General features: G+C 47.8%; 1 protein-coding gene across 4 annotated transcripts in view; it reads right to left on the bottom strand.

The window, feature by feature from the left end:
- Positions 1-1,083: 1,083 nt before the first annotated feature.
- The window catches only part of CYFIP1 (cytoplasmic FMR1 interacting protein 1), a gene marked incomplete at its 5' end in the record, with an annotated part of 59,831 nt that continues 44,531 nt past the window's right edge, over positions 1,084-16,383 (bottom strand). For all 4 annotated transcript variants that reach the window (XM_084269464.1, XM_084269463.1, XM_084269461.1 and 1 more), the window contains 6 exons: positions 1,084-1,730; positions 2,154-2,301; positions 3,198-3,436; positions 4,606-4,700; positions 5,872-5,944; positions 8,736-8,866. In XM_084269464.1, coding sequence (XP_084125590.1) covers positions 1,566-1,730; positions 2,154-2,301; positions 3,198-3,436; positions 4,606-4,700; positions 5,872-5,944; positions 8,736-8,866 — 851 coding nt within the window. In that variant the 3' untranslated portion in view covers positions 1,084-1,565. The remainder of the gene's footprint in view (positions 1,731-2,153; positions 2,302-3,197; positions 3,437-4,605; positions 4,701-5,871; positions 5,945-8,735; positions 8,867-16,383) is intronic.

Below are 16,383 nucleotides of genomic sequence, written 5' to 3'. Positions count from 1 at the left end.
CCATTAGTTGACATGGTTCCATTGCTGTGAGATGTCCAAAAAGAGCCCGAGCAGGAGAAATCCAGGCTGTAACCTCACTTTCAGCTAGCAAGAGGGAAAGGGAAAGAGAAAGAAAGGCTTCTCGGGGGGAAAGCATCCTTGGTTGCACCCTTTGAGTTAGAAACACTAATCCACAGAACCACCTTCCTGAGTGGGAAGGGACCCGTAAGGATCGAGTCCAACTCCTGGCTCCACACAGGGCCAAGTCAGAGTGTGTGACTGAGCGCATCGCCCAGATGCTTTCCGAACTCAGCCAAGCTCGGTGCTGTGATCCCTTCCCTGGGGAGCCTGTGCAGTGCCTGACCACCCTCTCAGTAAAGAATCTCTTCCTAACATCCAACCTAAACTTCCCCAGCTTCATGCCGTTCCCTCAGGTTCTATCACTGGTCACCAAAGAGAGGAGATCAGCACCTTCCTTTCCAGAAACCCGTATCCCAGGTAAAATGTGTCACTGTCCCTCTGTGTCTGGCCCAGCCACCTGAACTCACGTTTGTTTGGGCTTTATCTAACAGGCCACGGAGAAGCTCCGTGAGGAGCCAGCAGTAAGCGAGCGGGAGTCAGTTCTCCTGGCCCAACAGCTTCCTTTAAAATTCAACTTTTACAGCTGCAAAGTTTTACAAACAATTTTACTGTTGTGGTGTTTGCATAATACAGTTAGCATAATTAGACAATTACTTCCTGTAAGTAAATCACAGCTAACAGCATTAGGGCTTGGGTACTGGGATAGATTACACCTGGTCCCTGATTCAAGACTCTTGTAAACAAGAATTCCTCATCGCTGGTAAACAAACCCAGGTCAGTATCCCCCACCAAAATATAAACGGAGTTAGAAGCACTCATTAGGAAAAAGTGAATGGTCCCCATTCCAACCAATCAAACTACTGCCTCTTAAAAAGATCAGAATACCGTCAGTCAGCCACCTCCTTGTTAAATAATTTGGAAACAATCACCTTAATTAGCCTTCATTTCCATAAACGCTGATCTCGGGGCACAGTTTTGCAAAGAGGATAAATAATCAACCATCTACAAAAATAAGTCACAGAGTTTGTTGGTTGGTTTGTTGGGTTTTTTTTTTTTAATAAAGGCTAATTAAGCAATTAATGCTCTAATACAAACAATTAGGAATTGATTTCTAATTTTTTTTTTTTTTTTTCTACAGAACTCAGTTTCTCATCCTCCACAGCTACTGTCTTGATAGCTTCAGGGTGGAAAACGATGCCAGTCCGGTCTAAAACGGCCACCTCAGTACAGGAATGCAAAGAGATTTCGAAAATCTTGTACAGTCGCAGGCTTTTAATCAAAGTGTATAAAATTTTAGTCTAGAAAAATAAGTATTGATTGTATACAGTTACTGTGCTTGGAGACTGAAGAGGACAGAGCACCGCTCTCGTGGTACAGGCACCCTGAAGAGCACAGGTGACGGGATCCCTTAAAACCGTCGGGTGCGTGGCGTGCGTTGGGGTTTTTCTCCTTTCTCATGCTCTTTTAGCCTAAATAGGTGCAAGAAGTAGGGTTAGGTGGGAAGTCTAGTTGCTGGCAAGGGACTGATGGATAGGCGGCTGGAAGCAGCGCACGTGTTCCACGGGTGTGCTCTCTCCATCGCCGGACTTCAAATACTTGTCCAGAATAGCAATGATTTCGTCGTTCAGAATCTGGAACTTGCGAATTCTCTCAACCATTTTCTTCAAAGGCTGCAAGCACCAAAACAAACCCAGGCAGGTGGCAATTAGCTTTGGGGGTAAAAGGCTTCAGATGCAAAAAGCAGCAAACGCCGTTCCCTCGCCTCGCCCAGGAATGTCGTGAATGTTTCGGGGTTTGACAGTGCTGCTTTTTGTGCAAAGAAAAGGCAATTTACAGCAGCCCTGTGATAATCCAAATGTGCGTGTATGAGATGAGAAGCGTTATGGAAATCCCATATAGCCAGGAAATAAGAATTTGCACTGACTTATCCCCCATCACCACTATTAAGGCCTTAATCTCTCTGTTCCTACCCCCCTGGTGTTGCCCTTTTTGACACTGCATTCTACAAAAGCAATCGCCATGTCTACACCGCCTCAGTGTACAGACAGCTCTGACTGACTACAGCGAGTACTGAGCAGGTGTTTCCAACTCACCACGTTCTTTATGACCTCGTCTTTGCCATCGTGCTTTTGCACTTTCAACAGGTGGTAGCAGAAATCCAGCACATCAAAGCGACGCTGCTGTCCCAGAAGCACGATGATCATACAGCCAGCCCAGTGCAAGCCGTCTCCAAAGCACTGCCTGAAACGGAGAACACACCACGTAAAGCATGGTTCACCTGGAGCTTTGAAACAGCCACTATAAATCCTGGGTAAGCAGCCATTACACTAAACTACACCTACATGGCTCTGGAGTATGTTAGGTGTTCATCTAGAAAATCCTGCTAAATCTCTAGGAGACTCAGTTCTCTTCCCAGGTACCACAAACGGTGCAAATGGATGCTTAACAAAAAAACAGGGAGTCCCTCCACTTCCATTTTTACACAAGGTGGAGTTAGTCCACAAGCATACTCCCTGCTACACTCCAGTGGCATTACATTTTGTTTGCAAAGGAAATGATGCTTTCAAAGAACACAAATGGGGAATTCAGCAGCACAACACTCCTTAGAGCTGCAGGCAGGGAAGGAAGGAAACATGCCCCACTGCTGCCTCTGTAACTGCTCACGATGCAGCTGAGCAATGTGAGCTGAAAAACTGTTGGAGTTCTTCAAACAAAGGATACTCTCTAAATACACAAACCCCAGAACTACAGTTCCCAGGTAGGTCATGGTAATCATGGTAACATCCAAGTGCTTGTTCTTGCTTTTAATTCAGAGAAGAAAATCCTTGTTAGAAATCAATGCACAAACGTTCAGCGTCCGCAGGGGTCTGACTACTACTGAAAGATGCCTGGCAGGACCTGTTTGTCACGGGGTCATTCATTACACAGTGGCAATACTTGAAACAGAGGGTTATTTTTGTTAAAAATACAGTAATATCTGTGTTCGCTGATTCCAGGCCCCTCCCAGTGCCCACCACACTTTCCCTTGTAAGCTCTCAGACAGGCAAACAACCGCCTCCATTCTACCCCCTCCCCTTCCTCAGCAGCTACGGGGAGGACAAGCCGAGTGCTGTTGCCCGCAGAGGGACAATACGTACTCCACGGTGAACTCGTGCGTTCCCACAGGGATGCAGTAGACGAACTGCATGGCGCTCCAGAGGCGATGGAATTCCACACACTCGTCCACGTGCATCACCCCGTTGCTGGGCAGGGGCCCACGCCAGATGGGATCGTCCAGGAAGGAGCGAATCCTCGTCAGGATGACCTCAAACATGGAGAGGCCGCAGCAGAGGCGCTCCTTGGTCAGCAGGTCCCCTTCCCTTGCGATTGCTATTTGCTGTGGTGGGGAGAAAGGAAGGGCAAAACCCTGGTAAAAGCCCCTTGACCACAAGACACGACTTTAAAAACAAAGATGCACTGCCACAGTTTTGCTTCATTTGTTCTAGGAGCAGTTTCTCCTGGCCCTAAGTGAGGTCAGAGGCCACCAACTCGGGGTTCAGCTCAGTGGAAAAAAACATTCAGAGAAAATCATTGAAGCCTTTTCAAGCAGACAGGTCGCTGCCGCTGTGGTAACACCAACTGGGTGATGCTAATGTGAGTCTAGTCCCTGGGTGGTTTAAAATACTCTTTGCACGAACAGAGGCAGAAAGCAAAATGAGAAAGGGTTCAGTGCTCTGCCACTAGCACGGGCAGTAGCTCCTGCCTGCACCTGTCTGCCTGCCTCCCTCAGCTCCTGCTCTTAGAGAGGGGAAAGCTCCAAAGGCAGCACAGACAGGCTCAGGCAAAGCCCAGAGCTGGCAATCCAGTCAGGGCTTGCACCATCACATCGACAGCTCTCTTCTAAAGAGTGCAGCAGCGCCCACTCAGCCGCAGCTCATGCGAAGGTAAAACCAGCCCAAAGTCTGCTCCAGAGTGCTCTGCTCCAGAGTGCTCTGCTCTTGGTTTCTACTACTCGCACCTCACTTTCTCCTAAACTGCTAGGGTTAGCAGGGGATTAATGCACCCCTCACACCGACAGTAACAGTGCTGAAGCTGCAAAGGCAGTTTGAGAATGTTCTGGTTGGTCACTCTGGTTGCAGGGGAGCTCAGCTCAACTGACAGCTTCATTTCCAAGAGTTTCTAATCACCTGGCTGAAAGAGGAATACACTGTTTTACATTACAGAGGTATGTGTGCAAGGAAACGGATTGCTTTTGGGGGGATTTGCACTAGGACCTCCCGGGCTGGCCCTTATACTGAGAGGGTATCACTTAACAACATAGGTAACCTTTCCCCCAAAAACACATCACCTCTGAACCCAGTATCAAGTATTTTAAACTTCTGGGCTTTTTTAACAGCTTTACCAAATCCATGGATGTAAAAAAGAGGAAAAAAAAAAAATTCTCCTGCATGAACAAGCTGGATGTGCAGGTTGAAGTTCCAGCACATGCCTGCATATGTGAGAGAACAGACTTTCTAGTGCTCCAAAATGTCTTTAATTGCCTCTGACACAAAGGAAAGAGATTACCTGGGGTGTGCCTAGTCTTTCGATGAGGGGAACCAGGTGTAGCGGGGCATATTTTGATTCCAGCCTCTTCATTTTAGCATCGAGTCTTTCACCCTCTGGAAGGAAAAAAAAAAAAAAAAGAACAAGCAGTGATTTATTTAATCAGCAGCCAACCTAATTTTATAAAGTTTATCATTCTTATTTTTGGACAACCTTTATTCAGCACAGTAGAAAACCAGGTAAGGTATTGTCATAGGTCTAAAAATGGTTAATCTTCAATGTGCTTTTAGAGAATGATACGTCCTTAAGTGTTGCTTTGTATGTGCAAACAAAAAGAAAGCATGGATTTGTAGTAGAATACATTTAATTAACTAAACTGAAGACTGAATATAAGGCTCTGTTATGCTGCTGCTAACATATTTGACTCCCACTTGTACTAAGCCAACTAAATTGTCCTTATGATACATAAAACGCTTCACTCCAGAAGATGGGGTATAATGAGGGTGGAATTCTCTGTATAACAAGGCTTAAAAAAGCACTTGGCACCCCCTCATCACTGGCAAGTAGGAAATGTTCTCTGGCAAACGGGAAAATACTGTTTACAATGGTCTGGTTAGTTCTGTGCAGAGACGCAAGTAGCTACGGTGAGTCTGGAAATATTCCCTGAGACTTCTAGCTGAGGGGATTTCTCTGAGCAGAACAAATCAGCTGCTCTGGCAGAGAGAAACAAGAAGGAAAGGAGACAGCAGAGCAACACAGAAAGAAGACAAGTGTGAGGGGAATAAAAAGCTCCCTTACTGATGATGAAGGATGAGGAAAGCAGATACCAGAGGGAGCAATCCTGCAAACATTCACCACTGCAGGCCCAGTTTAGTAAAAAGGCAGATGAAAAGTCTACTGGGCCCAGGAACACCTTGTACTTAATCGGCTGACAGCCTCCTGTACCCCTGTGACCAAGCCTACCCCATTGAACTGGCAATCATAGAAGTTAAACAGCACCTTTGGAAGAGCTTCTCACCACCTCCACACAGAGGGGTAATACTGCCCTGGGTACCCACCCCATTCCTCCCTGCCATGGCATTCCTTCTCCTTCTCCTGTACATTGCACCAAGCCTCACCGAGGAAGACATATTGTTCAACCAGGCAAACAGCCCTGAGTCTGTCACCTCTGTCTCGTAATTAACAGGGTGTTGTAAAGGATGAGCAGGGACAGCCACCGAAACCACAGCAGCAGGCAGGACAAACGGACAGCGTTACCCAAGAAAGGTGTTTTCACTCAGCCAATACCTTTGACGTGAACTCTGGGCAGGATATTTTGGAACGGCGCCGCATGCAGCAGGTCACACACCTCCTCTAGGGACTGCAACGGAAAGGAAACGAGAGGTAATTAGGAGCCAAGAATCCCCAAACCACGGGAGATCCCCAGAACGGGCTGCCAGGAGCGTGCCAGCGCTGTGGCGGGAACACCAGAGGGCAGCCGGCCTCCGCCGCTCCGAGCCCCGGCCTCTCATCGCGGCATCCGGATCGATGTGATTTCACCAGGTTACCTCGGCTCCCCAGACAAACCCCGACAGGCCCCCTGCCCCCCGGTGCTGGCAGCTTGGGAAGGACAGCGAGTTTGTTAGAGGGACTGATGCAGAATGAGCAGTCTGGGCGTGAAAGCGGCAGGCGGCTCCTGTGCCGGCAGGCAGAGCGGTGAAGGAGGCGACTGACTCGCTGCCCGGTTATTTCTACCAGCACCACTCCCACAACCGGTGGTGGGCACACACATCCCTGCCTGGTGGGCTGAGTCACAGGGCACCAGCAGCGACCCATCCCTCAGGAAGCACTGTACGTCTCGAGGGATGGAGGCAAGGAAGACAGGTGCCTCCTCGTTCTGGGCTGCCATAGGTGCAGAAAAGACCAGCACCAGAACGGGGTTTTGCTGTGCTCCTGCTCCTCATTCCTTTAGGGAGGCTCTGCTCATTTCGCTTCACTGCTACCAGAGGTGTTCATCAGCCATACCCTCACCAAGGCTGGGGCACTTGAGTCAACACACCTTTCCCACATTTAGTTCCTTACAGTTGGACTGGATACCCTTAAGGATCTTTCCCAACCTAAATGACTCTGTAATTCTATGTAAGCGCCATGGAAATGCAGGTGTGGGCAGGCCAGATTAACCAGGCTCACCCAAGACCAGCAGAAACACACTACAGGCCTACGTTTTGCACGGGGGTAGAGCCCAGCTGACATGTGATAGATGACTGCAGTGGAAAAGTACTGAAATTAGGTACAGGAATTGGGGCACTGCTGAGGAGGAGGAGGAGCAGCGAGCAGGGGCGTATTACTAGAAAGTGCCACCAAGGTGGCACCCCAAAGAGCGTACCTCTATTGTTTGGGCCACTTTGGAACACCCTCAAGCAGCAAGGGTCCTCACCTGCCTGGCCTTCCACCACGTACCCCAGTTGCCCAAATCCAAGGTACTTCAGTTTCCCATTTTGTTTCAGCTATCCCATTACTGAATACGGGTTCGCTGTCTGTCACCTGTCCCTTCTGCTATTCTCCACCACAAGGGAGGGAGCCTCTAACACCATGAACAGGCTCCTGAGGAACCTTATTGTTACCTTATCTAAAGTCAACAGCTTTAATATACCCCAGAGAAGGAGTTTTAGGAAGGATTTATCTTTGTGCAATGGCAGGCCCCAGCCAGCTTGCAGCAGTCAGCAAAACAGCAACAGGCAGCCCAGCCCCAGCAGCAGCACACGTTTAATATTTACAGGGTGGGCAGAGGGTCCTGTACATGCAGGCAAGGGAGCGACCTCTCCCCCAAGCCAAGTACCAAAGGCATAATGCAGCTCACTTGATGCCTATAAGCAATGCACAACTTTTACTCTGTAAGCACCCAAAAGCACAAAGACCACGAAATTACACATCTGGCCAATTTGTCTGACCAACAGATAGTAACAATGTGGAAAAAGAGAGGAAAAAGAAAACGAGATGTAGGGTGTCCTGGTTTTGGCAGGGATCAAGTTAATTTTCCTTCTGGCAGCTGGTGCAGCACCATGTTTGAGAGTTAGGATCAGGGCAGGGCTGATAACACACTAATGTTTTGGTTGTTGCCAAGCAGTTAGGGACTTTTAGTTGTTCATACTGCCCTGCTAATGAGGAGGGGGTGGGAGTGGTGCCCAAGGAGCTAGGAGGGGACACAGCCAGGACAGGTGACCCAAATTGGCCAAAGGGATATTCTCTAACATATGATGTCATGGTCCATATATAACTGGGGGGTGGGCTAAGAGGTGTGATTAAGAGGGGGCTTTGGATGGCAACTGGAGGCCTTGTGCAGCATCGACTTCAGGTGGTGAGAAACTGTGCTGTTCTTCACTTGTTCTGTAATTATTATTATTATCATCATCATCATAGTCCTTTTTTGCGTGTGTCCTATTAAACTGTTTTTATCTCAACCCACGAGTTTTCTCACTTTCACTCTTCAGACTCTCTCCCCCATCCTACGGGGGGAGAGCTAGCAAGGGCTGCGTGGTGCTCAGCTGCCAGCCAGGGCTAAATCACGACAGGGGGATGGATTAAAGACGCACTGTGGCATGGCGCCCTCGGCAGCTTTGCGTGCTGTGCAGCAGAGGCTAAGCTACAGAGTGCAGCTGAAAAGCCCAGGCAGGATTCATGGCTTCACTTGAAGTAGGACAGACGAGTGTCTGGCAGAGCAGGCGCCACTGTCAGCCACCCAAGCAGCATGAAGGATGTCCAAGAAGTCCGTGTTAACTTGGCGATGTTTCAGATGACAACAGAAATGACAAGCAGGGAAGGAAAATAACAGCACCAGATGCACAACTCGTGGACGTAAAGAGAGTAGCCACCCTGTGACTGACTGCAGGAACCCTGTATTTGGTCATAATTTACAGTGAAGGTCATTATATCCAATCCTTGGGTACGGCACGCAAGGCAGTGTCTCTCCTCCAGCAAAGCCCGTGTCTCTTGCAGACACGGAAGCCCCTGCAAGACTCCAAGACCAGAGGAGGGAACTGTTTCTACCCATCTGCCTGTCAGCAACAGCAAACTCAGAGATTGCAGCCTTGTTATTTATGACGTTAGGGACAAAATTTGAGAGCACATTTTGAGAGACAGATGGGTTTTCAGCTAGCACAGCAGGCACCTACCAGGCTCTGTTCGATGAGGAGGCAAAACAGGACAGCGTTTCCCACTTCCCTCAAATTCTGGAAGCAGACAGTCTTCAGTTCTGCATATTCAACAATGTCCTTCAACTGATGGTGAAAAAACTCCAAGATACCTGAAATCAACAGAGAACAAACAAAAACTAAATCTCAGGAGCCAGAGCAAAATCTACGGATGCTCACACAGGCACACCCGCTACCTTGGGAAAGCGGGGAAGAGGTTCAGGTCATGTGAATAAGAGCCATAAGGATCACGACTGTGTTTTCTTTCCACCTCCAAAGCACAGCAGCTTTCAACCCAGTTTGCCTGTGGAAAGCCTGTGCTTTCCACAGGGAGGTGGTTGAGTCACCTTCCCTGGATGTGTTTAAAAAAAGGGTAGATGAGGTACTTAGGGATATGGTTTAGCACAGGACAAAAACGTTGGGACTCCATGATCTTAAAGGTCTTTTCCAACCTTGTGATTCTGTTGAGAAGTCTCTCTCTGTGTATCAGCACAAGGAAACGTTTCTATCTCCAGACATGCAGCCCAGAGGAAACTGGAAGGAAGAGTATTTAAATACCATTAAGCCCCAGAGGTTATGAAGTGTTAAGCTGTCCGTGCGCTGACCTTTCTAACGGGATAACTCATGCGAAATGGTGTGCCTGCCTTCTCGCTCCTGAAAAAGGGAGCCAGCATAAGAGGTGTGGAAAATACTTCCAGGAGCGGGAATGGAGACTGGGGCTCTCATCTGCTGTTAGTCCTGTTCCAGGCTCTGTCCCCCAAGCCGCCTCACCACCCGCTGTGTTCCGTTCCCAGCTGTTCTTTGCAGGGACGGTAGAGATGGGGAGGAGCAGAGCGCTGAAGAAGCGGGGCACAGGGATGGTGTCAGGCTGCGACTCGGGCAGCACCACAGCCAGCCAGGGGGGATCTCAAATCCCACCAAACAATTAGACAAAAATCACAAGTCAAGCTCTGCTGGCAAGGGTACAGCAGATCCTCCTGACAAGCGCAGGCAGAACAGTGTTTCTGTCAAAGTTTTGCCAAAAGCTGTTAAAAAACAGCTAAAATTACGATTTTCAAGACAACGCGGTTCACATAAACACAGAGCTTTTCCACCAAACCTCTCCCAAAGAACAGCAACGCTTAACACGCTGGTGGATTTCCAGCTCCTTTCCCCCCAGCTCCAGAGAGGTTGTGCAGCCCCCCTTGGTTACAGACAAGCCTGGGAGACCCTGGGCTCAGCAGCTTTTGCAGAGACCCAGTCTGGTTAAAGCGATGTGCAGGATGGCAGAGGAAGAGCAGAGAGCTACAGTCAGACAGCTCCCTGGCTTTCTACAAGCTAATTTTTATCAGCACTTTTCCATCCATCTGCACAAGCCTGACCCTCTTAAAAAGCCACCAAAAACCTTGACTGATGACAGAGGAAAATAACATCCTGCAAAGCTTTCTGTGCTACATACAGCAGTTCATTTCCATTACAGTGAATTCAGTTAAATCTTCACCCAGTCACATCTAAAGCACTTGAGAGGAGACATGGAAAGAGTAGAGATGCTGGCAGCATGCACTAGCAGCTCAGAAGGCCAACCACGGGCTGCATCAAAAACAGTGTGGCCAGCAGGTCGAGGGAAGTGATTCTGCTGCTCTGCTTTGCTCTAGTGAGACCCCACCTGGAGCACTGTGTCCAGCTCTGGGGTTAACAGTACAGGAAAGACATGGACCTGTTGGAGCAAGTCCAAAGGAGGCCATGAAGATGATCAGGGGGCTGGAGCACCTCTCCTATGAAGACAGGCTGAGAGAATTGGGCTTCTTCAGCCTGGAGAAGAGAAGGCTCCAGGAAGATCTACTTACAGCCTAGCAATACTTGAATGGGTCCTAAAGGAAAGTGGGAGAGGGACTGTTCCTCAGGGAGTGTAAGGATAGGACATTGAGGAATGGTTTTAAGCTGAAAGAGGGCAGGTTTATGCTACATGTTAGGAAGAAATTCTTTACTTTGGGGGTGGTAAGATGCTTGAACAAGTTGCTCCAGTGAGGTTGTGAAAACCCCACCCCTGGCAGTGTTCAAGGCCAGTTTGGATGGGGCTTTGGGCAACCTGGGCTAGTGGAGGGTGTCACTTCCCGTGACAGAGGGGATGGAACTAGATGATCTTTGAGGTCCCTTCCAACCCAATCCAGTCTGTGAATCTATGCCCCACCACCAGAACCACCTTCCCATGTGTTCCTTGGGCTCAGCTGATGAACAGTTCCCACGCAGGAGATTAGACATTGGTATTTCCACAGCAAGACAGCAGTTGAGAGGGGAGCACACAAACATAAAATGCAGCCTGGAGCGTATCTTTGCCGAGGAAATCCCTCAGATTCAGTAGAACGACTTGAAAACATAGAGGGAAGGAAGGACTGTACAGCTAACCCACACACTTCCACAGAAAGCCTTGCCTCATTAAAATTAGCAACACAAAACATCAGTGAAGTGCGTGGCGAGGGGATGCGGGGCTGGCTCTGTCCCAGTGCACAGAACGGTCTGTCTGCCAGTAGAAAATCCCAGTAAAGGAGCGTTCCCACACCCCTGCATCAGGGGAGGCAGATTTCAGGCCTAACCTGAGCAGTTTAATGACCAAATTGAAAAGCAAAACTGAAAAACTGATGGAGCTAGGTCAGATGTAACAGTGCCTGTTGAGCTTCATTTAGTCACAGGAAAACATTTAAATCTAGATAAAAAGCAAAGAGGTTATGCCAGCAAATCACCAACTCCCCCTTCCCATTACATGGGGCCACGTAATGAACAAACTGTGGTGGGTTGACCGTGGCTGGACACCATGTGCCCACCAAGCTGCTCCATCACTCCCTTCCTCAGCAGGACAGGGAGGGGAGAAAATAAGATGGAAAAAATCATGTGGGTCAATATAAAGGCAGTGTAACAAAGCAAAAGCAGGATATTGCAGGTAGAAGCAAGGGAAACCAAAAGATTTGCTTTCTTTTTCCCATCAGGAGGCAATGTCCAGCCACTTGCCAGGAAACAGGGCTTCAGTACCAGAACCAATTGCTCCAGAAGACACCCATAGGATGGAGGTGGGCAAGGCCTTGGGAGGGGACACAGCCAGGATAGCTGCCCCAGCTGACCAAAGGGATACTCCATTCCCTATGGCGTCTGCTAAGCAATAAAAGCTGAGACAAAGAGGAAGCAAGTGGGGGGCATTAGTTTTGTATGACCTTTGTCTTCTGCTTTTGCACCAGCCAAAGCACTGGTGTGTTACCAACACCAGAGCACAGCACGGCGCCGTGAGGGCTGCTGTGGGGAAAGTTAGTTAACTCCATCACAGTCGGACCCAGTGCAAAAAGCTCTGCAAAGGCAGTCAGTGTCCATTCAGCACTGTGGTGTGAAGGGCAATGGCAGTTCCCAGGTGTCTGAACATCAGTAAGCACGTGTGTGTGCTGTAAATGGGCCTGCCCACCACGGCAGTGAGGTGCTGCAGTGCTGGGATCCCTGTTTTAAAGAGGAGGTTGGAAAGGCAGATCGATACGGCCTCCTTTGAGGGAGGGAAGAAAATGCAGAGTGAGGGAACTGAAGCAAACTTTACCACAAGTCCACAGCGTGTTTTAGTCACACACACTAATGTTTCCTTTGTGGTTTTCTCTGTCAACAAAAGGGCTTCCACACCTAGCAAGAAAGGTCTTCTAAGGATCAACTGCTAGAAGCCAAGTCAAATGCTGTCCTCATACCAAGACCAGATGCCTTTCTGGAAGCAGAAGTCCATTGTGTTATCCTGGATTTACATCTCTGCCATAGAGGAAATTGAACTAGAATATCTACCTACACTTCTGACCTTAGTATCCATGGCATGTACACAGAGATTGATGGTGAACTACCAGAAGGGCTGGAAGGCTCCTCAAAACACAGTTACTCACTGTGGACTTCACACAGTTACCATGGCAAGAAAGCACTCACTCCCGAGTAAGTATGGTACTGGCTACAAGGACAGACATGGGGGTGTTCTTCCCTTTGCCTTGCACGGTGAGTAGCAAATAATTTGGTGAGAAATAGGAGCTGAGCAGAGCAGCAAGGACGATTCTGCTACTGTAACATGGAAGGAGCAGGATGGCACAGAGCCAGAACAAGAGAACTGCGACTGGCAACAAGGAGTACTCTTACCTGGACCCATACTATGGTGTGACTGAACCCAAAGCAGGAGAGCAGAAGTCAAGAGGCTTGAGATTCAAACCATAAAAATTCTATATTGCCTTTTACAGTCACTCCAGGTGACAGAGCCCCTCTCTGTGTCCTTACCAAAGATTCTTAGTTCTTCACCCAAAGCCCCAGTTCTCCATATACAGACACCCACACACATGCATTCACGAACAAACTGTGCCATTATTATGGGAATACACCAAGTGTGTAGCACACAGTTGTTCCAAGTGCTGCTACCAACAGCCCACCGCTTCCCCTGAGACCAGGGGCTTGATTTACTGGCAAAACAGGCAGAAGTTTACAGAGCCACATGGGCTGGATCTGACAGAACAGAAACAGCACCCAGAGCACAACCTGCTCCTGAACAGAGCCCTGTGGCAGAAATACATCACCACATTTTCATTAGCGCTTGAGCAGCGGCATTCCCAGTTACACGTCCTCGCACCACACGGCACACGGGGCTGTGTTCTCTGTGACAGCCTATGCAGGCGCACTGATGTCCCCCCAAAAAGAACAAGCACCTCAGGAGAATTAACTTCACTTAACTGCACACAACCTTCCTCCTTCCCCTCACCTTATTTGTGGTGCAATTTGTAAGTCACTGAGTTAGTTATGTATAAATTCTATTTTGCAAGGCAAATGAATCCAGGCTTTTTGCTCCTTCTCCCCAAGAAAGCAATTTTAATTACACCCCTCTATTCCTGCAGATGGGCAGACATTAGGTGTCACAGTAATCGATTTTAGAATTCCCAGTTTCTGATTTACACAGATTTCAACAGAAGCAAAGGCTGTTGACAGAAAATAGATCTAGTAAAGTATAGAAGATTAGTAGAGGATTAGGTTCCATCTCAGCTTCCAAAATCCTATCTCAACAGCACTCAAACAGCAGATGCCAAGTTTTAGCTGTGCAGTCTGTACACTAATTAATTTAGGAAGTCAGACCAAGTCAACACATGCAACGCAAAGCTGCTTGGATTTCTCCTCTTCGGTTACCTTTCCTTTTCTATAAAACAACCTCAATTCACACCTACAGATTAGAATCAAATGTGTTCCAGAGCTTGTAACAATTCTGGTACCTAAAAGGTTGGGATGAAAACTCACTATTAATTCCAGAGCTGAACTGCTGACTAACAACAAGCTAGACCTTGAATATAATTCTTAGTTGTGTTACTCCCTGACTCATCTGAGTTCGATCAAAACCCTGGGATATCGGGAAGCATTACTAGCCCTTGTGCTGTGCCCCGAGCGATGCCTTCCCAGCAGCCTCTGGCCACCACTGCCCTCCATCCCGCTTCCCAGCCCGGGCTAGCTCCAGTTCCAAATAGACCCTGACCCAAAATATTCCAGACAAAGGAGGGATGGGACACTGGTTGTTGTGGGGTTGCTCTGCCGCAGCAGCCCCAGAGGTGTTGCCAGCAGCACAGTCAGCCCAGGGAGAGACGGGAGAGCAGCAGTCGGCAGCACGGGGCTCTGGGAAGCTTCCCCAAGCTGCCGTGGGAACACGTGGGATTTCACAAGGTCCTGGCCTGCTGTAACGAGTGCTCTGCCCTGCACCAGCTTGGGGGGTTTATTTATCTTTTTTTAATAAGGGAAACATGGAAATGGTACATTTATGAAAACAAAAAACCAACACAACTAGGTTACTTAGGGACATGGTATAGTTAGTAATATAGGTGGTAGGGTTGGACTAGATGATCTCAGAGGTCTTTTCCAACCCTAATGATCCTGTGACACTTTCTTACCAAGTTTCTGTCTTGCAAAGTTCACAGATTTTATTTTTTTAAAAAACCTTTACTTTGGAGGGTTAGTATACCAGTTACAAAAACCTAAGCCTCATCTGTCAGCTCTGCTGTAAAACTACTTCCCTCATCGTGCCCAGGGATGCTTCAGAGTGGCAGGACACGAAGTACTCATGTACTAAAAGCAGGAGTGCCATATCCAAATACCAGGAAAACAGCAGAAGAAAATGTTACCTCCAAGACAAAATTACACTTTAACACTCTTACAGGCCAATGTTCCCTTAAGAGCTTTAGTGACTTTAAAAGGTCCCTTTAAAAATCCTTATGCTTAATGTATTTTTAGACAAATATTTTTATGACTACAGGATGAGCAAGTTCCCCACTGCTTTAGATTGTTCCTATGGAAACAAACCCATTGGAGAACAGGAGTCCTGAACAACTCTGATGCCACTGTCTGTACCCTGCTCCTTTTAGCAGGAATAAACCACCGTTTAGAAACCCACAAGTTGAGAGGGCTGATTATGTGGGGCTGAAGTAATTGCAATCAAGAGAGCCCAAACAAAGCTCTCCAAAGGCTGGCTTGCTGAGCATACTTAAATCACTTTGCATATGGAGAATGGACTCAGGAAATCAGCTCTGCACTGATAAATTCACATTAGATGAAGCCAAATCGGAATCACAGGTTTGGTCTGTATGAGTAGGTAGTGCCAATTATAAAGAAGCAATTACATATTATTTTTTAATGAAAGAACCAAAGCAGCACACAGGCACGCTCCACACCACACAGACTTACTACAACTACCAACTTGTGCAGAAAGCTTTTGGAGGCAGAGGAAGGAGGACACAACAGTTGGTGTTTGTTAGCTGTCATTTTCTGCAGTGAACCAGGTAAACAAGGTGTGGTGAGGGCTGCTACAGAGGAGAATTTAGCACAGAAAGGAAGAGGACAGTGATTCAAATCAAGCAGGGTTTGAGCCTGCCCTTCTACAATCTGGCAGTTCCTATTGAGATGCCAGATGAGGGCTAAAATCTGCAGCACGTCCCCATCGCAGAGAACATTTTCCTTCATCAGTCAGAGCTGCTCCAAGAGCAGACAGCTCCATGATGGAGAGGAATCAGAGAACTCAATGCAATTCTTCAGTGCTGAGAGAGAGGGACAGGGGTGCCCTGAGCTTCCACAGGCATTTTCTGTCCCCTCTCTTTGAAAGCAAAGGGAAGGAGTGTCATGACAGGGCTATAAAGGCTGTCTCTGCCACTTCTTGGAAGAGACTCTCTGGGAAGTCATTAAGTGTCCACTGTTAGAAATAGCTCAGAACAGAGTAAAATACATGTGTCAAGACAAAACATGTTAGGAATGGGGCAGTGAGGAAGCACAGAATCAAAGTGATTTTTGATGTCTAGTTGGCATCTAGTTGCTACCATTTTCCATTGTAACACTAAGAGTTACTCTGATTTCCAGTAGGGTAGGCATCTAAACATATGGGATTTTTTTGCAAAGAGTAAATAGGAGGTCAAAGAAGGTTTTGATCTCTATGAAACAGGAAAGCAAGGAAGGATTTTAAATGTTTTTCATTGATCCTGTGAAGGCTACCCTTGCACAAATGAAGTTTTGCCTTTTCTACAGGACAGATTTCCTTTTAATCCCAAGAGAAAGCTTCTGCCTAAGTCCCCAGGTATCTCCTGCCTAACACTCACCCTTGCAGGTGAGGAATGCTGGCAAGAGACTATGA

Source organism: Gallinula chloropus (assembly GCF_964237585.1).
Source record: "Gallinula chloropus genome assembly, chromosome: 1".
Taxonomy (NCBI): Eukaryota; Metazoa; Chordata; class Aves; order Gruiformes; family Rallidae; genus Gallinula; species Gallinula chloropus.
The sequence above is the reverse complement of the archived record's forward strand: the minus strand, read 5'-3'. Positions and strand labels throughout refer to the sequence as shown.